General features: G+C 57.6%; 9 protein-coding genes across 9 annotated transcripts; 5 read left to right on the top strand and 4 right to left on the bottom strand.

Moving 5' to 3' along the window:
• Nucleotides 1-262: 262 nt before the first annotated feature.
• Nucleotides 263-2,856, bottom strand: B0H64DRAFT_369477 (uncharacterized protein; the record flags this gene model as incomplete). Its single annotated transcript, XM_062802033.1, has 6 exons — nt 263-690; nt 764-1,316; nt 1,373-1,628; nt 1,686-2,363; nt 2,434-2,534; nt 2,773-2,856. 6 exons carry the CDS (start codon nt 2,854-2,856, stop codon nt 263-265), a joined length of 2,100 nt encoding a protein of 699 aa, XP_062663714.1.
• A 949-nt stretch (nt 2,857-3,805) lies between these two features.
• B0H64DRAFT_380247 (regulatory subunit of cyclin-dependent kinase) lies at nt 3,806-5,189 on the top strand. Its single transcript, XM_062802720.1, has 4 exons — nt 3,806-4,337; nt 4,397-4,541; nt 4,595-4,653; nt 4,705-5,189. Exons 1-4 carry the CDS (start codon nt 4,216-4,218, stop codon nt 4,733-4,735), a joined length of 357 nt encoding a protein of 118 aa, XP_062663713.1. The 5' UTR covers nt 3,806-4,215; the 3' UTR covers nt 4,736-5,189.
• A 725-nt stretch (nt 5,190-5,914) lies between these two features.
• On the top strand, nt 5,915-8,384 carry B0H64DRAFT_9156 (endoplasmic reticulum Oxidoreductin 1-domain-containing protein). Its single transcript, XM_062808969.1, has 3 exons — nt 5,915-6,226; nt 6,354-7,972; nt 8,036-8,384. Exons 1-3 carry the CDS (start codon nt 6,113-6,115, stop codon nt 8,142-8,144), a joined length of 1,842 nt encoding a protein of 613 aa, XP_062663712.1. The 5' UTR covers nt 5,915-6,112; the 3' UTR covers nt 8,145-8,384.
• Nucleotides 8,380-9,488, bottom strand: B0H64DRAFT_470307 (U6 snRNA phosphodiesterase Usb1; the record flags this gene model as incomplete). The annotated part of the gene is made up of 1 exon (XM_062807827.1): nt 8,380-9,488. One exon carries the CDS (start codon nt 9,486-9,488, stop codon nt 8,406-8,408), a length of 1,083 nt encoding a protein of 360 aa, XP_062663711.1. The 3' UTR covers nt 8,380-8,405.
• A 776-nt stretch (nt 9,489-10,264) lies between these two features.
• On the top strand, nt 10,265-12,353 carry B0H64DRAFT_448287 (uncharacterized protein; the record flags this gene model as incomplete). The annotated part of the gene is made up of 3 exons (XM_062807046.1): nt 10,265-10,309; nt 10,876-11,829; nt 11,914-12,353. 3 exons carry the CDS (start codon nt 10,265-10,267, stop codon nt 12,316-12,318), a joined length of 1,404 nt encoding a protein of 467 aa, XP_062663710.1. The 3' UTR covers nt 12,319-12,353.
• A 437-nt stretch (nt 12,354-12,790) lies between these two features.
• Nucleotides 12,791-17,569, bottom strand: B0H64DRAFT_421498 (CPSF A subunit region-domain-containing protein; the record flags this gene model as incomplete). Its single annotated transcript, XM_062805533.1, has 5 exons — nt 15,355-17,569; nt 14,975-15,291; nt 14,745-14,918; nt 13,455-14,697; nt 12,791-13,401 (listed from the first exon to the last, which is right to left on the bottom strand). Exons 1-5 carry the CDS (start codon nt 17,450-17,452, stop codon nt 12,791-12,793), a joined length of 4,443 nt encoding a protein of 1,480 aa, XP_062663709.1. The 5' UTR covers nt 17,453-17,569.
• Nucleotides 17,570-17,720: 151 nt separating this feature from the next.
• B0H64DRAFT_9065 (uncharacterized protein) lies at nt 17,721-19,934 on the top strand. The gene has a single exon (XM_062808948.1). It carries the CDS (start codon nt 17,985-17,987, stop codon nt 19,812-19,814), a length of 1,830 nt encoding a protein of 609 aa, XP_062663708.1. The 5' UTR covers nt 17,721-17,984; the 3' UTR covers nt 19,815-19,934.
• A 1,174-nt stretch (nt 19,935-21,108) lies between these two features.
• B0H64DRAFT_9098 (uncharacterized protein) lies at nt 21,109-22,550 on the bottom strand. Its single transcript, XM_062808955.1, has 2 exons — nt 22,328-22,550; nt 21,109-22,235 (listed from the first exon to the last, which is right to left on the bottom strand). The coding sequence occupies exons 1-2, from the start codon at nt 22,414-22,416 to the stop codon at nt 21,194-21,196; spliced, it is 1,131 nt and encodes a 376-aa protein (XP_062663707.1). The 5' UTR covers nt 22,417-22,550; the 3' UTR covers nt 21,109-21,193.
• A 1,379-nt stretch (nt 22,551-23,929) lies between these two features.
• On the top strand, nt 23,930-25,054 carry B0H64DRAFT_380232 (uncharacterized protein). Its single transcript, XM_062802719.1, has 2 exons — nt 23,930-24,178; nt 24,251-25,054. Exons 1-2 carry the CDS (start codon nt 24,048-24,050, stop codon nt 24,777-24,779), a joined length of 660 nt encoding a protein of 219 aa, XP_062663706.1. The 5' UTR covers nt 23,930-24,047; the 3' UTR covers nt 24,780-25,054.
• The last annotated feature ends 7 nt before the right edge of the window (nt 25,055-25,061 follow it).

Below are 25,061 nucleotides of genomic sequence, written 5' to 3'. Positions count from 1 at the left end.
TACAAGGCACCAACAACAAAAAAACAGAAAGCCACTCGGATTTCAGAATGGCCGAGAGAACCTAGGTCAAGACCGACCCCGCGACCCCGAACGCCAAATCCTAGCCGTGCCATACACAGTCCCCTGCCTTGCCTTCGTAACACCCATACAGCGTCACCAACGGGGACTACACCCAGCCCAGCCAGACACCACGAGAATACCCACCCTCCAGCCTTCAGCGGTACGCCGATAACGATACTTTTTTTTCTTCCCTCCCCGGCTCTCATGAACTCCGGGACATGTGCAAATTTAGGGTGAGCTTCTCCACTTCGCAGTCCGCACCAGTCGCCAGCTTCTGCCCCTTCGGCAGGCGAGCAATGACGGTGACGGCGACAATGGTGGTAATGTGCTGCACGATCACATCAAAGACGATCGGGTTCGGAGGCAACGGGTCGTCCTTGACGGGGAGCGGAGGCGCTCGACCAATGGTCTGGCCATTGACCGTCACGAACATACGGTACTGCCGGCCCTGTTGCTCAAACGGTGCTAAGCGAGGGATGAGCTGCAGTCGACTGTGGCTGCCGACATGCATCGTGATATTCTGGTGTGCTTCTTGCGGGTGTGCCGGGATCTCGACTCTGAACATCTGGTCCATAACCATACTAGGGTGTGTCCGCAGCAGAACACTCGGTAATAGCGCGTCGGCGTAACCTGGTGGTCAAGTTAGTGTTATGCACGTATTTTGCGCTGATGAAACCATCAAAAACTGCGGCTATGGACATACCTCTGCCAGGAGCACGAAACTTGAAGTCGTAGATGGGCGGCGCCGGTGCGGGTGCTGGTATTGGGTGTGGAGGCGCGTTTTGCAACTGTTGGCCCGGGGGTGGCCGAAAGGGCTGAGCAGGCGCTGTCATTCCATTTGCGACCGGCATTGGGCTTGGAACATTGCCGTTTGGTCGTGGAAAGCCCACCGGGGGCTGTTGAGCTCCAACCGCCGGAGCCATCACGCCAGCAGCGGGACGCGGGGATGCCACGGCGGCTGGTAGAACTCTGGTGTTGTCGACTTGAAAACTGGCAGCGGTGGTGTTTGCGGGGGTGGATGGAGCGTTGCGGTTGGCGTCCATATTGACGTCGGGACGGCTTGAATCGCTTGAACGAGCGGTTTGGGGTGCAGGCGAGGCTGTTGTGCTACCCCTGGATCCTCCGACATGGATGGTGATTTTCTTAGGGCCAACAATGGGCGTCTCTTGACCGGGTGTCATTTTCAACTTGATCTTCGGTTGCGGAGGTTCCTGCACGGCCGCCTTTGCCTCGGTGAGCTCATCTGCAAAGCATTTCTGCAAGGATCAATGTCAGTTTTGCGGCATCATGTCACGAACCAATGGCATCGTACCTTGAGGTCCGTGGCAAGCGTGTGGATGAGGCTCCCCTCCTCATTGTAAAAATGGGCATTGGTCCAGAGCAGACTCGCCCTCTCTTCGAATGCTGCCCAGTTCTTGAAGTCGCTGACACCAGTCGCGGGCTGACGACCGTGGATCCCTTTGACGAGCTTCTGCAACCCCTTCAGGGAGAGAGGTGATGTGATGACGGCAAAATAATCCTTGTAGCTGCGCGGCGGCAGGTTGATGAAATCCAAAAAGTACGGGTCCCTGTTTTGAGATTCGTTAGCTTCCCACGCAGCGGAAGCGGAAGGGGTGCAGACTCACGACCCGTCCGGTTTTCGGATTAGCTCCTCAACAACCTTCTCCTGGGCTTGCTGAAACGAGAGTCCCTTGTATGACACGCCCTCGTACTCGTGGTCCGCCTTCACCCGGCCGCTCCTGTCGAGCTTCTTCGCTTGCTCCGACTCGGCCCTGGAGGGTCTACCGGGGCCTTTCCTCTTGAGAACGATCTTTGTGGGGTTCCCGTCCTCCTCCTCCTCCTCCTCGTCATCTTCGTCCTCCTCGCCCTCGGCGTCTTCATCGTCTTGCTCATCATCCTCGCCTTCCGCGTCTTCGTCATCGACCTCCGGGGCTTCCACCGTGGCCCTGTACGCGGAAGCGTCTTCGGATTCGAACTCCAGGTCGACAGGAATTGGCGTGGCCTGGCAACTGTACCCGGAAATGAGTTTGTACGCGGGGTTGGTCTTGGTCATGTAGTTGCTCAGTGCTTTCCGCACGCGCTCGGCATCTTCGAACACCTCGGAGTTCTTGGGGTAGAACTCCTTGGCATTGGTCACCATGCGCTTGAAATAACTCTCTAGTTCCGAAAGATTCTGGAAATCCTGGTTCAGGAGCTTCCGCTCGATTCCTTTCAGCGAGATGGGCATGCGAATGCGCTCATAGTATTCCTTATTCGTCTCTCGGGGGATAAGATGGTCGAAGTAGCTTGCAACTAGCCGACCGCTGTGTCCTGAAGTCAGCTTGCAACTCCCTGGGGCCATAGAGAGTAGAAGAACAATGTGGGTTTGCTAACCTCTTGTCTTTAGTCCTTCGGATTGTCTCGAGAAAGTGTAAACCGTAAGCGGATGTGGACTCGCGGGTTTCGCCATGCAGGAGGTTGTAATCGGACGGTTGCTGCGCTCATGGTTAGCATACTTTGCTTTTACAGGCAAAGCGCATTGGTGCTGTGCGTGTTGGACACGAGGTGGGCTGGTCGAGTACACTGAGGAGTGCACCTCAGTGGGAAGTTTGTACTCTGCAGGAGGGCAGTCTGCATCGAAGCTGGCTATCTCCCATTGAAATGACCGATAACAAGGCAGCTTGAGAGCGCTCGGGCCAGGCGAAAACTGGAGTGGCATGGAATGGAACTTACCCCTGGTGTTTTCTGGCGCTTCATGGCTCGATCATCGCCATCCGCGATGCCAGCGGACGAGCTAGCCTTGCGTTTGTGATCCATCTTGCGCCGCCACCAATCGACCGTGTTTTCTCGGCAAACGATAATGCACGATAACGCGATATATTTTTTACGGGTCGGTCTCGGGAGGGATGCGAGGGCGCAACGGGAGGTCGACGTCGATGCGCGGACCAGTTGCCAATCGAGACGCGTCGAAGATGGAATTGGTTGGCGCAAAAGCTCACACAGAGGTCGATTCGAGGGCTTGGCTCCGGAAAATTAGGCGCGAGGGTCTCGAGATGCGAGGCCAAGTAGTCAAGTGTCCTCACAAGGGAAGAAAGGCTGATCGGAAAGAGATGTTGTCGAGGTGGATGGAGACAGGCTGGGACATGCTTGCAGTTGCCGGCATCATCTTTGCAGCTCAATCGGTTCAGCAAGGGGTGAATCGACTTGGCATGCGGTTTTGGGGGAGGTGGGCGTACAGTATGGATATGACATCCAGCACTATACCAACTAACACAGGATGACCAGTGGTCGGAGGTGCCCATCTGGCTTTCGTCCCAACTGCTAATATACGTCATGATATCCTTTTGACAAAAGCCTTTTCATGTCATGCGCACCCAATGAAGTGAACCTTGTTACATATTAACAATTCTGCACTAATGTTTGTGTCATTGCTCTGATCGTGAAGCCCGTTGCCACAGTGCCAGTTCGTCTTGGAACCAAAAGTTATGTAATCAGAGGTACCGCGAGGCTTGTGGTTAATAGGCCTGTGATGGGCGCATGAAGAGTTGTGTTTTGTTCCGAAAGGTTCAGTCTGATGTATTGTGGAAACTAGAAGACGGAGAACCATCAATAAACGTACAAAAACAACGAGTCTGCAGTATCTGGAGCACTCTTGAACATGCCACTATTGTCATCTTTGTATAATGAGGCCCGTGCTCCATTGCCGGATGGGGCGGAGGGGTGAGAATTTTAGCGTGAGGCAGGCGCACTGGGGCCCTTCAGCGATGAACCAGTTGATTTGTTTACCTTCATCTGCTCTTGAACCCCCTCCTCCACTCACGAATTTCCACTCAACGCCAACCGGTCGCGCGCAAAGCCCAGCGTTACACCACCTCCCACCACACCTCGTTCCGATTAAGAAACACCGCTGATCAGCGGATCACCAATCTACATTGCAGAACTACACAAGGTAGTCTTCGGCAACCCGAACTCACAACCAGACCGCTCTCGGGCAGTCAGGCATTACCCCACGTACTTTGCCGCAAGCCAACCTCGGGCGAGGGGTTCGCGCGACTTTGAACAACTTTTTGGGCGCCCAGCCGTACCATCCCCACCTCGACGCGGGAGATCGCGAGACTTGCGCATCTACACCGCCATCGTCACCGACGGTCCCAAAACATCATCACCAGCGAAAAGATGTCGACTCCAGAGTATATGGGCATCGACTCCGGTCGCCGCAACCGAACCCCAAGGCCATTGACAGAAGAGGAGCGCGCGCGTCTGGATGAATTCCTCGACGGCATACATTATTCCACTAGGTGCGTTCCCCGGCACCGGCAAACGTTGAGTTGGAGCCATCGATACTGACGCGTATCAGATACTCTGACAGCGAATTCGAGTACCGCCACGTGCAACTGCCCAAAGCTATGCTCAAAGCTATTCCCAGCGAATATCACGACAAGTCAAAGGGCACATTGAAACTTCTGTGGGAGGATGAATGGAGGGGCATGGGGATCACACAGGTGAGCGCCGCGGCATCGCCCACCGGTTAGGCCAGATGCTGACTGCTGTACAGAGCCTTGGTTGGGAACACTACGAGGTTCATGAGCCGGAGCCCCATATTCTCCTCTTCAAGTAAGTATCGCACGCGAGCCTCCCCTTGCAGCGAAGACTGACCAGCACAAGGCGGCCCCTGAATTATCAACCACCCCAGTGAAGCAAGCCGAGTAGCGGAGAAGAAGATACCGAGGTCTGAGTCCTCGGGCGTTTTGCATTATCATGGCAGGCACGACCGCATAGCGAAATCACCTTACTGTATGACTACCTACCTATAATGCCCGGATGGGGGGCAAGCGGCGCGTCATGGGCCCGCAGCGTGGCTCGGTCTTCGATTGGGGGTTGCACACACACGAGGCACGCCGCTATTCCGACCTCTGTACTCTCACCAGGCCTAGCGGCGTGCGATGGCCTGGCCGAGGAGGTAAATTCCAGGATACGAGGCTGTGTGATGGGTCGGAGAACCGATCCGAGTGCCGATTGAGGGTTGCACGGAGTTGACGAGATAGTCGCATCTGGGCAGAGCGAGTCGGATGAGACGTCGTTCCGGGATGCTGCATTTGTTGGTTATGTACTGGATCAACAGCAAATAATAATACCACGGTTTGATCAAACTCGAGTACAAGGATCGAGCTACTGTGTATGTTTGATGACGCAGGAATAGAAGGAAAAACAAAAATGGGCATCGTCCAGTGTGGTAACACCGACAGTCGACAGTTAATCAAAGAAAATGACACAAGGCGGCGGCCTCGGCCTCGGTGGGGTGAAAGCGACGAGGTCCTCGACACATCGAAACAAAGCTCGGTACGAAGTAACTCGTGTCCCTCCCACTCTGGACCCGGGATATGATGATTCCGATCTTTGGATCGGACCCGGGATGGAGAATGCGACGCCACATGGTGCTGGAAACAAGGGAATATCGGTCGACTCCTTTATTTCTAAGCAATCAGGATGCAACAGATCGTTCGGTCGGCAATTCAGCATCTGCTGATCTTCCGTTTTGGACACATTTCAACTTCCAGGTTCCTTCCGAGGACCCCTCCCCCGCGACTCCCGCATCTTCCGATATTAAAACCCAGAGAGGAGCCCGATCTCACCCAGAGCTGGTCGCATGACGGTGCTGGCCGAATTCCCAACTAAAAGAAGACTCGAAAGCAGACTCGGGTCTCTTTGAAGGTTACCTGTGCTTTTCTGGTTCCTTGTTCAATGATTCCCTTTGTTCGCCTCAGACCCGCTGCAATTCCAGAACCGCCAAGCCATCTTGCCGGCCGTCGATCCTGGCCTCGCTCCGTACCAAGCTAGCTGATAAGGGGCTTATCGCCAAATGTCCCCTTGCGGCCGCCACCCATAAACATCGGACCACATCTCTGGGACCGCATTGTTTCAGGCCAGGTCGCGGGAATCGTCCCAGACCACCATAAAGCTTCACCCTTAGCACCAAAGCCGGCCGGCCCTTCTTACTAGACGCCAACGGGGTCACAAGCCCGTGGTTTCTTTTCCAAAACGACCGCAAAAGCACGCCCCTGAGTTGTCAATCATGAAGTCGGCTACTCGCCTCTTTTACCTGTCGGTCTTCGCCCTCTGGGGGCCTCGGGTCTCTTGCCAGATTTCAGACCCAGATCCGGAATCTTCTTCCAAAGATGCTTGCGCGGTATGCTCTCTTTAGCCTTTTTGGCGTTTTTATCTCTTTAGCAGCTGCATCATCGCACTGCTCCAAGGTCGCGGCGGCCGCGGCGGCCGAGGTTCGCTTCTTTCGTTCTAACGGCTCCATCTGGCAGATCTCGCCCAGGGCTATCGTCAGTGACGCATGTGCCTCCTACTCGACCCTCGAGCGGTTGAACCGCAACGTCAAGCCGGCCCTTGACGACCTGACGCAGACGACCGACTTCTTCTCGCACTACCGCGTCAACCTGTTCCACAAGAAGTGCCCCTTTTGGAACGACGAAAATGGCATGTGCGGCAACATCGCCTGCTCCGTCGAGACCCTCGACAGCGAGGAGGACATCCCGCTGGTATGGCGGGCCAGCGAGCTCGGCAAGCTGGAGGGCCCGCGCGCGAGGCACCCCGGCAAGAACGTGCAAGCGCAGCAGCCCGAGAGGCCGCTGCAGGGACGGCTGGGGGAGAACGTCGGGGAGAGCTGCGTGGTGGAGTACGACGACGAGTGCGACGACCGCGATTACTGCGTACCCGAAGACGAGAGCGCGACTTCCAAGGGCGACTACGTGAGCTTGTTGCGCAACCCGGAGCGGTTTACCGGTTATGCTGGCGACGGGGCCAAGCAGGTCTGGGACGCCATCTACCGGGAGAACTGCTTCCAGCGGAGCTCGTTCCCGCGCTCGGCGGCACTCGGGAGCGATCCGTCGGCCAGGGGCCCGGCTGCCATGGACTTCAGGGCTGTGATTGAGGCTGCGGGCCGGCAACAGGTGCTGGAGGAGCAGCGGCAGCACCACCCGCTGACCCCGTTCGTGGCGAAGACTGGGCTGGAGTACGAGGACGAGTGCCTCGAGAAGCGTGTGTTCTACCGCGTCATCTCGGGCATGCACGCGAGCATCTCGACACACTTGTGCTGGGACTTCCTCAACCAGACGACCGGAGAGTGGCAACCCAACGTCGCATGCTACATGGACCGCCTACACGAGCACCCGGACCGCATCAGCAACCTCTACTTCAACTACGCGCTCGTCACTCGCGCCATCGCGAAGCTGGGCCCGTATCTCTCGCAGCACCAGGACTACACCTTTTGCCAGGGCGACTCGGACCAGGATGCCGCGACACGCAGCAAGGTCATGGCCGTCACGGAAAAGGCGACGAGCGTGGCGCACATCTTTGACGAGAGCCTGATGTTCAAGAACGGCGAGGGCCCCTCTCTCAAGGAGGACTTCCGCAACCGCTTCCGCAACGTCAGCCGCCTGATGGACTGCGTCGGGTGCGACAAGTGCCGCCTCTGGGGCAAGCTGCAGACGGTCGGCTACGGGACCGCGCTCAAGGTGCTGTTCGAGTTCGACAACAACGACGCGCCCGCGGTGCCCATCCTCAAGCGCACCGAGCTGGTCGCCCTGTTCAACACGTACGCGCGCCTGAGCAGCAGCATGACGGCCATCCAGGAGTTCAGGGCCATGGCGGAGCAGATCGAAGCGGCTAGCCGGTTCGACGAGCGGCTCAAGGAGGCCGAGAAGATCAGCATCATCCCTGACCGGGCGAAGAAGCCGCGGCACGCCGTCGTCCCGGGATCGTCGGAAGCGGCGCCGTCTGAAACTGCAGATGAGCCGCAGGTGGGCGAGGAGTCGCCGAATTACGAAGGGCGGACCGTGAAGGAGGAATTCGACAACGAGATGGAAAAGGTGATTAAGGCGGTAAAATACGTGGTGGGGAGCTGGTTCAAGTTTCCGGCGATATTGTAAGTTGCCTTCCCCGACACGTTTGGTTGAAGAGGTGAACATTGTACTAATCTATCGCAAAGGTGGCAGATTATCACATCTGAGTTGCGGCGACTGTGGCAGTTCTACATTGGCCTGCCCGTGTCTCCGAGGACGTGGGCCTTTGAGCGGGTGAGGGTGGATGAGCTCTGAGGTCGTGGTTTCCTTAGCGTCATTGACTAGCATTGCATTACGGCCCGGATTTACGGGCCTAGACTGGAGTTTGGAGTTGCGGGGAAACTACCTAGCCCTCGCTCGCTGTGGACGGCGATGTTCTTTCAGGATCGTGCATTTACGAATTTAGTACATCGAGATGGAGGCTAGAGGCCGACATACAGAAATGTACGTGACCATAGTGTGGTTTGGCAACAAAATAGCGGTATACCATGTATCTGTGTGTTAGCCGTTTAAGCCTCATAACCCAAGCAAGTTCTTTGCTCCCTCTCCGCTTGGCCTCACGCCCGGCTGCCGAAGGGCCACGTTTGTTACCACGTTCCCTATCTTGACTTTGATGCTTTCTACGGGGATCTGCACTTCCCGAAGCTTTTGTTGGGTATCCCGCCCACCAAAGACTTGTTCAGTCGCCCTCACCAGCTCCTCCGTAGGCTCAGCAAACGACCACGCAATCGACACATGGAACGCCTCCCCGACCCGTCTACCTCCGTCCGCTCCTTCATCCTCCGCCCACTCGTAGAGCCCTGGCTGCCCATACCTGGCAACCACGGCGTTACACCGCCGCAGCAGCCCCGTCAACTCGGGATTCGGATTCTCGCCATCCCCATCCTCATCACCACCACCCCCCAACCCCTCCCCGTTCCGCTGCCCCCTCCCCCTCAAACCACACACCCTCAAAACCAAAAACGACCTCCCACTCTCCCCCGTGCGATGCCACTCCACCACCCCACTCCCCCGCAACCCAAACACCCCCTGCCCCCCAGGACCACCACCACCACCACCCACCACCGCTCCCGCGACCTCCCTCAAAAACCCCTCTTTCTCCCCCGTCCCCACCACCACCGGCCGCGTCAGGCTCACATGCAGCGGCAGCGGCGTCGCCAACTCACTTGTCAGGAAACTCACCACCTCCACCCCTTCCCCCCCTTTAGTGGCGAGGGCAGTTTGGGGGTTGGTTTGCAGTGTGGTTTGCAGGGTGGTAACGAGGGTGGTGAGCAGGGCGTGGGTGGCCGGCGGCGGGTGCCATTCCACGTAGACGTGGCTCGGCCAGGACCCGGGGGTGTGCGGGGTCTGGCGGGCGCGGCCTTGGTGCAGGGCGGGGTCGTCGTGGGTGGTGGTGCGGGTGGTGGCGGCGTAGAGGTCGTGGAAGGCGGGGGGGAGGGGGGGCAGGGGGGTTGTGGTGCTGGCTTTGGGGGGGTTGTTGGGGAGTGATGATGGTGGAGTTGGGCTTGGTGGGGTTGTTTTTTGTTTTTTCCTGTTTCGGGTGTCGGTGCTGGATGTTGAGGTGGTGTCCGAATCGGAGGCGTAGTCTACGAGGGCCATTGCTGACGGTGGTGGTTCTGGCGATTTGTGGTGGTCAGGTGCCTTTTTGGATGCGGCCTGGCTGGCTGGGTCTGGCGGGTTTTGTTTGGTTTTGTTTCATCTCGTTTCGGTTCTCTCTCTCCGTGCGGAGTCCCCGGCCCGGTGCGCAGACCCGGGGCCGATCTCAGCCCTGTCACGGCCACGTTTTGGTGTTGTAACGGTACATGCAACCCCGGCTCCGGCTCGGAACGCATCAGCCAATGGCGGCTGCGGCGCAACTCGGTTGATGCTTTCTTTGCACGAGGGGCTTTTCTTAGTGCACCTTCGGGGAGCCGGCACTGGCTGCGATGTGCTGCACGCTTTGTTCTGCTGCTTTCGACTGCTTCCAACTGCTTGCCGATTGGCTTGGGCGAGAGAAGGGACGGAAATTTAGGGTCTTCCGGCCCCAGACCTCTCCCCCGACTCGTTGCCCCTGCGTGGCTGAAGGGGGCAGATGACGCTGCCACGGGATGTCAGGAACCGCAGGGTATTGGTCTGTAACGAGTCGATGCAGGCCGTTTTCTTAACATTCAGACAGAATTAGGCCGCACCATCGCATTTGCCCCCCTCATTCTTGCTTGTCTGCGTGTCCCCAGCGCTTATCATCAGCTACCTATCTACTCACTTCTCGCCTTCTCCTCGAAAACTAAAACCAAATTACTTTTCAAGATATTCCAACCTCGAACTTCCAAGTTGAACCATCATTTTACCCCACCTCTTCCTCCAAACATCTCCTCAAGCCCCACTGAAACACTGAAATGGGCAACAGGGATTCAGACAGCATGGCTGTCGACAAGGAATGGGTGAGCTCTCTTTCTTCATGTCTCAAATCCTCAAGCTCTCCATACACTGGTACCTAGTAGGCCATCGTTGCGCATCGTTGATAGCTTCTTTCCTGTCCATAACCCACGTAGTTTTCTTTATGATTTTGTCATTATTTTGCGTTGCCCAAGTTTGGCGGCGCAAGTCCCGATGACGTTTCTGTTCCCCAGCTCCTTCCCCAACTCTCTCTCGAGAGACTCTTCTTTTCACCTTCCTTCCCACCAAAATTCCCATAAAAGTTTTTGGGACCCCTTTCTTCTAAATTCTGGACATTTTATGGGTTGTATGGCACCGATATTTGGTTCGCCATGTCCACAATTCACTACGACACCGAGCTTCCAATCTTCCTAGTGGTGCTGGGATGATCGCTGCGGCTTGGTGATCGTCGAGTTGCGTCACTTCTTCCCGCCTTCATGGCATCAGTCTGCCAAGTTCCAGGCACAAGGTTGCCATCCATAGACCCAATAAATCCAGCCCTTGAGGATGTCGTTTTCCATTACCAACGTTCAAAACGACCACTAATCCGTGACTCTTGTATTTGACACAGGCATCGAAATACATCCTTGGTCCTCTCTACGACCCAGAGCCGAACCAAGTCAGTGCCACTCGCCTTGAACCGCGCACGACGCCGTCATCGTCCACTAGAAATATACGTGATTACCTCGGCCAAAGGAGCCGAAAGCCAGTTGTCAAGAACCCAGACGAAGCGGTCCCGTTTCTGCGCAACAACAGCATAAAGCGCAAACCCCTGCCCCCTTCGCCGCCCCAGTCCAAGTACCCTCCACGGTCCAAGTACCCGCCACTGTCCGGCTTGGAACGCAAGCGCTCCCTTCATACCGCCAATCCGCCGCAGACTCGCTGGAACCAGGGCACCATCCTAACCCGAGCCGACAGTTTAACCACGCCCAGACCCAGCGCAGATATCATGGCTGCAGTGGGAGACCACAATGGGCAACGTCGCCGTGCCAGCTCCCTTGCCGACAGCTCCCACCGGCCCGTCGAAGCAAGAGAAGGAGGAGGAGGGAAAGACACCATCCCGCGTCGATCCGGCTCACTCAGGGAGCGGTACCCAGGAGACATGTCCCACCGGCCGCTGGCCATGCTCACCAAGCAGCACCGGGCTGCGGACCGCGCGCCGCACCTACGCACCCACCGCCGCCAGCAGCCCAGCGACACCATTGACACCCTCGACATCACCGGGCCCGTCCCGTCCGTGTACCACCACAGCGGCCCGTTCGACGCCACCCTAAAGGAGCGCAACACCAACAAGAAGTACGCCCCCGTCGAGGCCGTCAAGGAGACCAACGCCAAGGCCCTCAAGGCCACCCCGCCCGAGTACATCCAGGACTCGCTCGTGAAGCACATGCCCCTCCAGGGCACCGCCGTCGTCCCACCAGGGACGCAGGACATGGCCGGGCGCACGATGCACTACGAGGAGGGCGCCGACCTGATGCGCGAGGAGGACGCCGCCGGTGGCGCATACAAGCGGTGGGAGCACATCGTAGGTTCTCCCCCTTCCCGTTTCCCCTTACCCCATCCACTCCCACACACACCATCAACTAACAACTCCCTCCTCCCCCACCAGAACTACCGCGACGATGACTTCAAAGGCAAAGGCGAGCCGTCCTTCTCATACGACCAATCCCGCCGCGACAAACAGCGCGCCGCCGCACCGCCATCCCACCCCGACGGCGCCGGGGCGGTGTCTTACGAGATGCAGCCCACCGTCTCCTCCTCCTCATCACGCAGCTACGATCGTCACCGTGGTCATTACGGCCACCACAGCAACCACGGCAAGGCTGAGGAGGGGGTGACTCTCCGCCAACGGAGCGTGAGCCACGGGGATGCTAGGGGCCGTGGTGATGATGGTGAGGCGGGCTCGTCTGGTTTGCAGCGGAGGAATTCCGCGGGGAAGGGTTTGGCGCAGAGTTTGAAGAGGCGGTTTGGGAGTTTGAGGAGGGGGAGGGCTGGTGAGGAAGGGGGGTATTGAGTTTGTCGTGGGGGGGTTGATGTTTCGAAATTCTAGCAGCTTTCGTCTTTTATGGAGGGATTTCTTAGGTCTATAGACGGATGCAAGCGGTCTGTTGATGGGGGGTGATTTCTGCTAGATGTTTTATTTTACGACCGACAGATAGAAACGACTGGAACGTTCTTCGAAAGCAGTGCTCACGACAATAACCTATGTCTAAACAGCAGTGCATGTCACCGACCAGGCCTGGCAGTAGTGATCTCAACGAGTGCCTACGTAGACTGAGCACACACACCATGCTTGTAACAAATACGGGGAGAACACCCTTTTCATTAACACCCTAAAGCACCCCTTTCGTAAGTAAACACAACAACCACCACCACACCACGAAACCACAGCAACCCTCAACCCCAAACCAACCTTCCATCACCCCCTTTTCACATCCACCTCCACCACACCCTTACCCACAACCCCCCCTATCGCGTAACCCCTCTCAAAAATACCCCAACCCCGCCCACCCCAAAACCCCCTCCAACTCCCCCCTAACCTCCCCCACACCAGCACCACCACCACCACCACCACCCCCCCCTCCATACCCCGCCCTCCCCGCCAACTCCACCCGTCTCGCCATCCCCAGCTCCCCAAAGCGCGCCAGCAGCGCGCCATCGACAATCGTGCGCCCGATCCCGGCCTCGACGCCCGCCGCCGTCGCCGCGTCCGCCGCCGCCGCCGCACCGCCGCCGCCGCCGGGGAGCCGGTACCCGCGCGGGTTGAGCCCCGCGGGCTGCGGCAGCGCGTTGGCGAGCTGGGTGGCGAGGGACGAGAGGCGGCGGTAGGTGGCCTCCGGGAGGGGGCGGAGCGCGGCGAGGGCGCCGGTCGGGGAGGCGAGGAGGAGGACGTGCGGTCTTTGCGTGGCGGGTTCGCGGGGTTGGTCTTCTTGTTCTGGTTGGGTGGGGTTTTTGGGGTTGGTGGAGGCGTTTTGCTTGTCGGTTTCTTTGTCGGCTGGTGTGGAGGCCGGGAGGAGGAGGGATTTGGTCGGGTGGTGGGCGCCTGTGTTGAAGGTCGTGCGGTGCAGGAGGAGGTGGCCTTGGAGGGATTTTGGGTCTAAGGGGGATGTTAGTTGGAACCTGGGGTGGTGGATTAGGGGGGAGGCTTACGCTCGGGGTCGAACTCGAGGATGTGCATGTGGCCGTCGGCGTCGCATACCACGATGAAGAGCTCTTTTCCGTCGGGCAAGAAATCTGCGTTTAGAACCTCCAGCTTGGTCGAGCTCTTGCCGAACAGCATCATCTTGTACGGCTCCTCGGTGTACCCGGTGAACCACACGCCCTTGAAAGCGTCCGCCAGCAGGCAGAGGCCAGTCCCAGGGAGCTCCTTGGCGGTGGTGACGTAGCAGTTCATGTCCATAAAGGCCACGGGCAGAAGCGTGCCGTCCTCCTTCAGACCTCTAACCATACACTTTTGGCCTTGGGCAACCAGCATGAGACCCTGGGTGCCAATCTCAGACAGCGCGGTGACTGCTCCTCGCGGTATGTCTTCTTTCGCGATCAGCTTCAGCTTCTTGCTGGTCTCCGGGCGGCCGGGCTCGGGTATGACATCAGCAATGTCGTAGACGTAGATGCGGCCTCTAGTCGGCAGATCTTCGCCTTTGGTGAGCGCAGTGCCCACGGCGATGAGCTGCTTCCGCTCGTTGGTGAACTCGGATACCTCCAGGCTCAGACTGGCGACGCAGAGGACGGTCTCGCAGGGCTCCATCTGAACCGAGTCAACCACCGTCCACGTGATGGGGCTCACGAGCTTGAGGATGCCGCGGTCGACGGTGGGTTTGAACGGCAGGTTCTCCCGCGCCCACTCCTTGTGGTAGTCGTCGTCCTTTGGTAGCTCAAACGGCTCGAGCGTGTTGCAGCCCAACACATAGCTCTGCGTGGGAGGGTGGTACGCGACAGCGGCGATATCCTCCCCGATGGATGTCTTCTGGACGGCGAGTCCAGTCTCCGCGTAGCTCCAGTCCTGCGGCAGCTGGGTGACCCGCGCGATATGGTGAGAGTCTGCGTAGATAAACCCATGCTCGCAGCCTTCGGTATGGAATGGGCTCATGGCTATCACACCTGTCCCTTGAAGCGGCAGCACCCTCGGCGCTGATTTGGATGATTTGATAATGAAACTTGGCGATGCGCCGGGGAGGAAAACGGTGCTGTATCCGGCAATGTTACTGCACCTGCGCATGGATAGGATTCGAGGCTGGTGTGTTGCCTCATCCTCGTCTGCTTCTTCGGGGCTCTTGGCAAAGGCCGTGTTTGACAGCTTTTGGAAGAATAGGGTCTTGGAAAACTCCAGACCAGCGCCAGTATTGTAGCGGAATGGTTGGTAGACCGTCAGGTCGTCATTTGCATGACGGAGCTGTGACCGGTTAGCCCACGCAAAGAAATAAAGCAGGGGTAACAAACAATGAGATGCGGAGATTTGTGAGTAGTGTCACCGAGATCAGCCACCAGAATCTCTGCCACTGTCTCCTTTGCTGTGCCTTTCCTTGCAGAATAGTCGGCCGACAGGCCTGGGGGTATGTAAGACAATCCTTCAGCAACATAGACTGGTTTCGACAGGTCTGGAAGCCGATAGATCTGAGCTTTGTTAGAACCAACCACAGTATCAAGACGAACATGTTGAGGACACCCACGTATAGAGAGCCACTAGCGCTAAGAAGGAACATAAGTATGGTCTGGGCTGGTTTGCCCCCTTTCCCGGCCGCTTCTTCCGCAAACGCGCCAGTAGTGTCGGCGTATAAGCAGCCGGTGAGCCACTTGGTGGTAGCGAGGGTTTGGTCTTCCTTTTCGAGCTCCTCCAGTTCGTTACTACTATCCATCTGGGCGACGAACGCGCTTGAGTCGTCCCGAATGATGAGTAGGAACGGGTCCGCAATGCTTGCGCTGATGGCCCGAGGTTCGGCACCGGTCTCTTCATCAAGCATGGGTACTATCTGGCTGAGCCCGAAATCTAAAAAGCCGGCGTGTCAGAAACATCACTCACAAACGCGAACGTATGCCGTGCAAAACATACCTCCGTCGTAACATCGGACTTCAGACTTGAGTATCTGAATGATCCTACTGCCTTTACCCATCGTCCCTGCTTCGATGGTGATGCCGGCCGCAGGGTCAAACTCGGTGCCCCCAAGACCCTCAAACCCGGCGGCTGTCAAAGCATACACGTCGGATTTTTCATAGCCGTCCAAATCCACCTTGGCCACAATCATGTACTTGTGATACTGGCCGGACATGTCGTAGTCCTTCCCGAGAGAATTCCCGCCCTTGTCGCCCTGGAGCGTTTTCGGGATTGGCTTTTTGGCAGACATGGTCCAGAATCCCCTCGCCTCGGGGAACTCGAAGCGGCCGATGACCTTTGGTTGTATCTCCAGGTTCATGATCGCGAGAGAGGCCGACTTGTCTCTGCCCACGGCGCAGACCAGCTGCAAATCGCTGTGGACGCCGGTCGAGTTTCGTTCCTCCTCACTCCCAGACAGCCAGACCGGCTGACTGTAAGTCATTGCTTGGACAGGGCCGACGTTGAGGAGACGGTCGTGGACGCGAAGGCTGGCATCTCCACTTAGGAGGCTGCTCACTGCCGACACAGGCTGGTGCCGAGGTGCCGAATCTTCGCCGTACAGGTCGTCCTCGTCCTCCTCTTCCTCCTCGACGAGGTCTTCCTCTTCCTCGACGTCCATGTCCGCGGCATTGTCTTTGGACCGGGGCTTCCTCCGCCCAGCCTGGGTCTGTTTTTTAGCCCACCCGAACAGGAGAGAGTCGCCCTCCTCGAGCCCAGCAAACATGGCGTTGCGACCAACCCGCGAAAGCGTCGAGACACGGCCAGGTACGATAGATCCCCCGGACGATGCGGGGAGTATCTTCAGCTCCAGACCGGAGACGGTACGGCCGTCGATACGGAGGGTCATTGCGGCCATTTGGCCGTCGTTTAGGATAATCAGAAGCTCGCCCAACTCGGCGGCCAGGACTTCTATGACGCAGCCTTCGAGGCGGAGGTTGAGCTCGGACTGGTCGACAAGGCCGAAAGAGGTGCATTGCTTGGTCATGGGGTTGACAGCCACGCCATTTGGCTTGCCCGACTGGTCGATATGGATGAGCTCGTTGGACCCTACGAGCAAGGCGCCGCCAACGGGAGCGGGCAGGGGCACGACGCGGAAGAGGTCCTGGGGCAGGCCGGCGACGGAGAGGATGGTGGTGGAAGCCTTTTGTTGGAGATCGAGGGTGAAGACCATGTAGACGAAGTGGTCCTTGCGGCCGAGCGAGTTCGAGGCGGCGGCGGTGGAGGCGAGAATGCCAAAGGTGGGCTCTCGGTACTCATGCAGGAAGGCCAGGTGCACAGGATGGAGCAGGCTTGGGTCAAGATTGGTGAGTCGGAGGACAAATGACGGTGAATATGGTGTGTCTTCTATGTTGCTAGCTCCATTTATGACGGCGCTCGACAGGTCCTTGGCCGGCCGCGGGCCGTCCAGCTCTTCATCCCAGTCACCCATGTCAATGTCCTCATCGGCCTGCTTAAAGGGCAGGATGGCTAGGTTTCTGGCGCCGAACTTGAGCGCAGCACACCTACTGCCCGGGTCTGCGGCCAAGAAGTTGGCATAATGGCTCAACGGGGCAGCCCAGGGGCTTCCTTGGAGTTCGTCCTGCTCGTAGTAGTGGATCGATACAGTCGACAACGTGTGTTGTTCTTGGTCCCACTCGACGAGACTGAGCTTTGCATCCTTGCATGCGATCAGAAGCGAGTCGCATCCGTGGCGCGCGTTTGGTGTCTTTATCCTAACGAGTCCTGTTACGGTGCCCGCAAGCGGAAACTCGGCAACGAGGACCAGTTTCGTGTTGTTGGCGCGATCAGTTCTCTGGGCCAGGCTATCACCGCCAAGGAAGGATGTTTCGAGGCCATCATCGTCGTTGGCTAACCGGCTTTCGTATCGATTCGCATTGCGTGTCCGGTGTCCGTTGTTCTGCGATGTGTCGAGTTCGGTTGCAACGACCTTTGTTCGGAATATTTGGAGGAGGGACGACTTGGCGACGGCGAGGTTCGTGCCTTGCCCGGGGATAAATTGCAGCGTCGTCGAATGCGTCACGGCCGTCGGCGGCGTCAGCTCTGTATAGCACTGCATGGCATATACTCGAGCGGCATATCTCTGCTTACAGGAGTGAGATGCACGTTAATTCGGTTTGCTGTGGTCTAAGAACGGGTGGTTGTTGCGTTGTTGCGTTGAAGCTTTGAAGCTTTGAACAAGCTGCATTTCAGCGAGCAATTGATTGGCCGTTGCCAGGAGACGGGCCAGAACCCCAGAAGCTCAGACCAGGCGAGGGGACTCCAAGTCCAGAAGCAGCCGATGCTGCCCCACCACAGGTGCTTTCCATCGGCAACCTGAAGAGTGGAGATGATTGACCCTTGCAGTTCATGCGGCATTGCGTCACAGCGAGAGATGAACCTCCCTGCCTGCCTCCCCTCCCCTCCGAGTCCCTTCCCGAACAACCCAAATTTACTCTTCAAACCTGCATGCAACATGTTCCTGATCCATCGACTTGCGGATTGAAGCTGCCGCACCCGTATTGCAATATTTTGACAATTTGCGCCCCGAAAGCTTCTCATTCAACATAAGCCATCAAAATCCTCGTTTCAGAGGTGACGAAGCCAGCAAAATGGCGTCAGCAGGTCTGCTGCAGACGAGTTTGATCTGGGTCGCATACGGTGTTGCTGTCGCCCTCGTTCTACTCGTCTCCGTCATCACCACACTTACGTGGCAGACACCCCACGAGCGATCTATCGCCGTCACCATCGTTTCCATCATCAGCCTTACCGCGCTGCTCGCTACCGTCTTCCTCCTCCCCGTCGATATCGCCCTCGTCTCGTCGACCGCGTCAGCTCATCTAGGCGCAAAGAAGGATTGGGCAACGCCCGGCCGCGTTGATGGGATTCTTTTGACGCTCAAGATTGTGTACTACACACTTTACACCTTCGATGCGTTGCTATGCCTGATCGTCATACCCTTCACCTACTTCTGGTTCGAGGAATACGATGAGGTGGAGGAAGAAGAAGGCACCAGCAGCGCGGGGGCTCGGATCTGGCGGGCCTTCAAATACACATTGGGCTTTGTCTTCCTCGTGGTGGTCCTCTTCCTCATCGGCTTCTTCGTGCCAGCCGCTGGCAAAAACCCCGGGAAGCACATGGACCTGGATTACTTCAAGCGCCTGCTCGCCGCGAACAATGGGGAAAAGGCGCTCACCTTTGGTGTGGGCCTGCTCATAACCCTCGGCACCCTTCTCTACATCTTATACACGAGCGCCGGCCTAGCTCTGCTCCCGGTGTCATTTATCAAATCGGCCCCGTCCATCTCGGCCCCGCAACTCTCGGCAACCACCGCCTCGGACCTAGAGCGTAACCGCGAGCTGCAGAGACAGCTGGAGATGCGCAACGCCGGCCGCACCGAAGGCATGTCGCAGAAGGACAGGAGGGAGATGGACGCTCTTCTGCGCGAGGAGCGGACTCTTGTGCGCCGTGAGAGGTTGGCAGCGGAAGCGCGTGGGGACAATCGCAGCAAGATCTACCGGGCCTGGACCAAAGTTGAAGCAGTCTTCCGCCCCCTGAAGCTCCTCGGCGGCATTTTCCTGCTTCTACTTTCCATTCTCATTTGGGTGTCGATGCTCATCACGGGCATCGACAAGGCTGCTAATTCCATCTGCAAGCAACACTGCGGCTACATCCTCGGCCACCTCAATGTCTTCCAGCCCATCAATTGGATCTTCGTCCAGTCTGCCAAGGCCTTCCCCGTCGACTATATTCTCATGGCGCTCCTCGTGCTCCTCTTCTTCAGCAGCTCCATCACGGGCCTGGCCACCATCGGCATCCGCTTCCTGTGGGTGCGCATCTTCCAGCTCAAGAAGGGCCGCACGACCCCGCAGGCGCTGCTCATCGCGACGGTGCTGCTGGCGCTTATGATCCTCGCCATCAACTACGCCGTGGCCATGCTAGTGGCCCCGCAGTACGCCATCTACGGCACCCAGACCTTCTGCGTCAACCCGCCGCGCCACCCGGGCGAGCAGCCCGACTGCCGCGAGCACAGCGACATGGTGCGCCCCTGCTCCGAGGCCTTCCGCGAGCCCGCCGCCAAGGACGTCTGCACCCCGACGGTCATGTCCACCTTCCTCAACCGCGTGACCCTCAACTGGCCCGTCTTCGGCGCCGTCGACTTCTGGGCCCAGTTCGTCTTCCTCGCCGTCTTCCTCGTCGTCTTCGTCACCAGCCTCTTCCGCGCCCCCAGGCTGAACCTCAGCGAGCTGGACGAGGAGGCCGAGGTCGATGAGGAGGAGGGCCTGCTGGCCAGCACGGGCAGGCGCTTCGGCGCCACCTGGGGCGATATCACCGGGCGCGCCAAGAAGAACACCGCCGCCGCTGGTGCGGGTGGTCAGGGTCAGGAGGGCTATGGCACGGCCGGGCAGGAAAACGGGGGTGGGTCGGGCGCGAGGGCTTAACTTGACTAACGGTGGTATAACGGAAAATGGAAAAGGGAGAAACGGGATTCGGATTGGGACGAGGAATGGCTGGCTGGCTGAATTGAGCAGCCGGTGGCTCGGTATGGATACCGCATTACATCACCGAAATTGTAACACTCTATGTAGGGCGGACCGATGGGGTGGATGGGTGAGACGTGGCGGAGTTCAATGGGTCGTTTCGTCCGGGCGGGCATGGGCATGTAACTGGTTGATGGGGGACTACTTGGTATGAAATGATGTCTTACTGGTCAGGGATACGCTGGATGGTCGGTCTGGGGGTGTTTTTGAGGAACGTTGTGGCTTTGTCTTTTTTTTTGTCGTTGTATCAAGCGCGTATTTCGTATCTCGGGTCTGATGAATACGCTGTGTTTTCCGCATATGGTTTGGTTTCTTGCCACAGATAGTGGTAGTTTGAAGAAATTTATGGCATCAGCAAAGCAATGCTTGATCCGGATGGGAAGAAGAGTTTGAGAATTGCTCGCTCGGTCGAGAAGGACGTCGGGTCCCTTACAGCTTCGACCAACACGCGTGCTACGGGCAGTCTTTGTCTTTTCTATACACTGATATATGGAGTGAATATACGAGCGGCAAGTCCCCATTATATGCCCTCGTCTCCCACCGGGAATACTTCGTATTGCCCGTACTTCGCTTTGGCTTTCGCCGTCCGCGGCACCACCGGAACGAACTCGACATTACCTTCGTCATCTAGCTCCTTTTTCGACTGCAAATAAACCACACCATGGTCACTATCCAGACTCGAGACGGAGCAATCGACTTTGACGATGAAACTCCAAGCATCGCTGGCGTCGTGTCCCATGAATGCTTCTTTGATGTCGACATCGGGAAGAGGGACTTCGGCCCGGGAACAGGTGTTGAGAGACAGTCGTGCAAGCTGACGAGATACTGGACGATCGTCACGGTCCCTGAAGTCCTCCAAGGTGAGAGTCTCTGGGAGATCTGGGTCGAAGTGATGCAGTAGATTTCCTTGGACGGACACGATGATCCGAAGAGGGCCTGAGGCGGGAATCTCTTTTGGAACCACGAGAGTGAGGGTCGCCATGGTAAGCGTTAGGACTTATTATGCTGTCCGCGGTATTCTGGGGAAGCCTTTAGTGTCCACAGGCATTAAAAAGGGGGTTTCTGATGGAGACTATACCTATTTGGAGTGAATTCGAAGTCGGCGCTTCTGGAGTTGTTGGAACTGAGGGGTAATTACGTGCAGGCATCTAAGATGGTGGTTTGTTGGCCGGAAAGCTCATCAGCGCTTTTTGACACGACCAACAAGGTAGTGGACTACCAGAAACATGGATGTAGCGAAACGATCATGGTTTATCTATTCGCTACCAATGAAGGCGCCGCTACGAACGAGCCGACCTCTCAAACTTCACCCACTGGTGTCCGCGCTCCTCGTACCCAGCCGCGGGCCCCGTATGCATCTCCCTCCAGCAGCGCGCACAGTAGCCGTCACCATCACAACCCACGCACTCCATCGTCGCATCGTCGAGGCACACCACGCACCACGTCTTCTGGTCTTCGTCCGTGTACTTACTCGACCCCCCAAACCGCTTGCCTCCGGCGCCGCCTGTCGGTGACGTGTCACGGTCTTGTGGCCGGAACGTCGGCGCCGACGGCAGGCCCAGCAGCCCGTCGTCGGCCGACCCCTCGCCTAGGCCCCGGAGCGATGCCATGCGCGCGGCGAGGTCCCGCTCGACAGCATCCTCGCCGCCGCTGTGGGGGTCGGGGCCGGGGGCTGGGTCTACAAGCTGTGAGGGGACGGTGGGGAGCGTGAATGAGGGCTGCTCGCCGGCGGCTTCATCTTCGTTGGGTGGTGCTGCCGCAGGTGGTGGCAGTGAGCTTATCTCATCGCGTATCTGTGAGAGGAGGGTGTCGACGTCGCGTGTCATTTGCTCTCCATCTGAGTTATCTTCATCGTCATCACCTGCTGTGTTGCTCGGCCCGTTTGATTCCGGGTCACCAGCGTCCTTCCGGAGTGATTCGAGGAGATCGGATACTCTCTTTGCCTCGTCGCTGGGATCGGAGTCAGGGGTTGGCACCACATCCTCATCTGCAGCAAGGTCGAATTCCTCGTCTCCTAGGGCTTCTAAAAGCTCGTCCAGGGCTTCTTCGTCCACTGCCTCGAACTCGGCGGGATGATATGGGGGCCGTTTTTGAGGGTGGGCTTGAGGGGGGACCCTTGGCATCGGGGATACCTGTTCAGTCCCCTCCTCCTTCGGCGGGTGGCCTCTCAAAGCCGGCGGTTCTCCCGGGGGCGGTGCTCCTGTGCTGGCTCCATCGCTGCTACTGCCGCCCGATTGACCCCGGAGAATGCGGAGTCGTGCAGCTAAGGCATCTTCCTTTGAGGGTGGTTGGGCACCTGGTTCAGGAAGGATTGCGGTGCTTCTCGCACGTGTCTTAGCCCGATGCGCTTGACTACTATACACAAAGACGATGGCATACGGGGTGCCACGCTTTCAGAGACGGGGCAGTATTACTTTGCTGGCTTGTCAAGTGTGACTCCTGTGGACTTGAGGGCATTCAGCCTGTCAAGCAGAGATTGATCACTGGGCCGAGAGGGCGGCATGATGATCGCACAATAAAATAAAAACTATCAAAGCAAACAACACGGAAGAGAGAGCCGCGGAAAAAGGAATCCGATTGACCATCAACGAGCGTCTTGATAGGCGTCCTCGCGATAGTTAAAGTGACATCTGATAAAAGGTGGGATGGCGGTGCGAGAGGTGTGATCAATCAGCAGAGCTGCTGCGTTGTCAGGCGCTTTGGCGCAAGGCACACCCCAAGGCACCCATTCGAGATCCAAATAAGGCAGTCTCGGCTGGTCGGCGCAGGGCCATGGTTCAAGATCTCTGGGGTGCGTGTGGAGCGTGCTACCATTCCCAGCCACCATTGGTTGACCGAGTTGGTGTGCAGATCGGTGGCCAGATGGGTTGGCCGTATCCCGGCCTGTCAGCTCCTCTCGCCAAAAAAGGCCGAACTCAAAACGGAAATAGGAAATCGAGCAAAAATAAATAAAATAAATAGACAGAACAAAATAAATGGAATAGAATATGGCGGGCAGAATAGAAGCATATCAAATAAATACAACTTCTTGGGCTTGTGAGGCTTTCGCTTTTGTTCTTCAGTCGAAGTTTGGTTGACAGCTATGCGCTGGTTTGAATCCAGCTTTTTTGGTCTCGAGAGTGCTGAGCCACAAAGTTCCTGCAGCCGTGGCGCCGCCCTCCCGGCTTTCTGGAAGAAGTGATAGACATCATGCGGGGACCGTTTGCTGCACCGTTTGCGCCGCAAGGCATGAATCAATTGGTGTCAGGGACAGCAACCATGTCCATGCGGACCTCGTTTCTTTCAGACGGAGGACCGAGCCAGCATGGTGACAGGGCGCACACCGACTCATTCCTGTGGCTTTGTGCTCAAGTTAGATCAGCTAGGCTCCGAGGGTTTCTTTGATAGTCTTCCATGGATGTGTTTCGGGCCAACTTGACAGCGCTCGCGGCTGATGAGGAAAGGTGCCTGACGAGCCCTGGAAACCAATTAGACGAGTGGGCGCTCTCAAGCTTTGATCCCATGCCGTCATGGTTTAAAAAATCCGTCACACATGGAACCTGGAAGGAACATACCTGGTAGTTCTTGGCACACACAGCCTAACCGTCTCCGCGGGAAGCAACCAAAGCGCAGAGGGAACCGCAACAAAACTGGGGAAAGAGGCGTTTTCCCTTATATCAACGCAGCATTCCCGTCTGCGTTTGCTTCATCTTGCCATCTTCCCCATTTTACGCCGTCCGCACGACCTACAACCTTAACATTGCGGCATCTTCACCTTGCTTGCACACCTAGCATTTGGCTCTCGGATTCTATTTTAGCCATCACACCTTGAACAACAACTGCGCACCATGAAGTTTACGTCCTTCCTCGTCGCGGCAACGCTGTTCAGCGACGTCGCGATCGGTACGCTTGTCGCGCCGCCTGCTGTTGCCGAGCTTGAGACACACCAACCGGTGCAGAACACACAGCGCGACGAGTCATCGCACGAGGATCTGTGGAAGCGCAAGGGCGGCGGCGGAGGCGGCGGTCGCGGTGGTGGTGGCGGCGGCGGTGGTCGCGGTGGAAGCAGTGGCGGCGGCGGACGTGGCGGCTCGGGATCGTAAGTATATTGTTCTCCTCTCCGCGCTTTCATTTCCTTACCAGAGCCGTCCTGGAATGAGTAGGGGTAGAGGCGGTTCCGGCTCCAGCGGTAATTCCGGCTCGAGCGGGGGATCTAGCTCTCCGGGTCGAGGCGGTTCCAACTCGAACGGGAGAACCGGCAGCAGCGGGGCATCTTCGCCAGGGCGGTGCGTTCGGTCTTTGCGCTTGATAACATCTTTTTTTCTTTTTTCGCAACGGTTGCTAACAAAGCATCGCAGTGGTCGAACCACCCCGGCTCCAGCCTACGGCGGCGGGCGATTCTACGGTGGCGGTGCGGCCAAGCCGTACACGGCCGGCCGTTCATCGCCGTCGGGCATTGCTCCCGTGTTTCTCGCCGCTGGTGTGGGGCTCGCCTTCTGGCCCGGCGTGTGGCTCTACGGCGCGCACAGATACCATTATGAACGGCCTTACACCTTCTTCAACTCAACCACCCAGCGGACAGAGAGCAAGCCTGTGGACTGCGCGTGCTCCCCCCGAGGCGACTGCGGCTGCGATGAGAACAACGACAAGCAGTACCTGGACGACTTGATCGGCGACGGCAGCTACGCCGGCCTCAACAAGTCGCTGATCAACGTCGCCGACGTGGACGGCAGGAGCACCATTCTGCTCAACGGCACGCTGCCCCAGGGGACTGCCGCCGAGTTCGCGAGCGTGAACGGTGCCGGTGACGGTCTGCGCGGTCTGATCCGCCACGCTGGCTGGTGGCCGGTTGTCGCGACCGCTTGCGCCATCGTCTTCACGGCATAAGAATCGACGGTTCTGGTTGGGCTTTGGTTGTGTTTGGAATTGCTTTTTTGACAACTGCTTTTTTGCCTACCACATATTCTTCATGTTGGTTCTGGTTTTTTGGAGCTGGTTATACCATTGAACACGGGGCGGCGTTTCGGAGCAGATTCATGAATACCTCATCGTTGCGCCTTGATTTAGAGATGGCCGACCCGCATCACGGTACCATACTGAGCGGGTAGCAGCGGATAGTGTAGATAGGTTGATAATGATTATTGTATGATTATATTCACTGCTCGCGTG

Source organism: Chaetomium fimeti (assembly GCF_033439085.1).
Source record: "Chaetomium fimeti strain CBS 168.71 chromosome Unknown B0H64scaffold_1, whole genome shotgun sequence".
Taxonomy (NCBI): Eukaryota; Fungi; Ascomycota; class Sordariomycetes; order Sordariales; family Chaetomiaceae; genus Chaetomium; species Chaetomium fimeti.
Note: the sequence above shows the minus strand (reverse complement) of the source record. Positions and strands in the feature narration are given on the sequence as shown.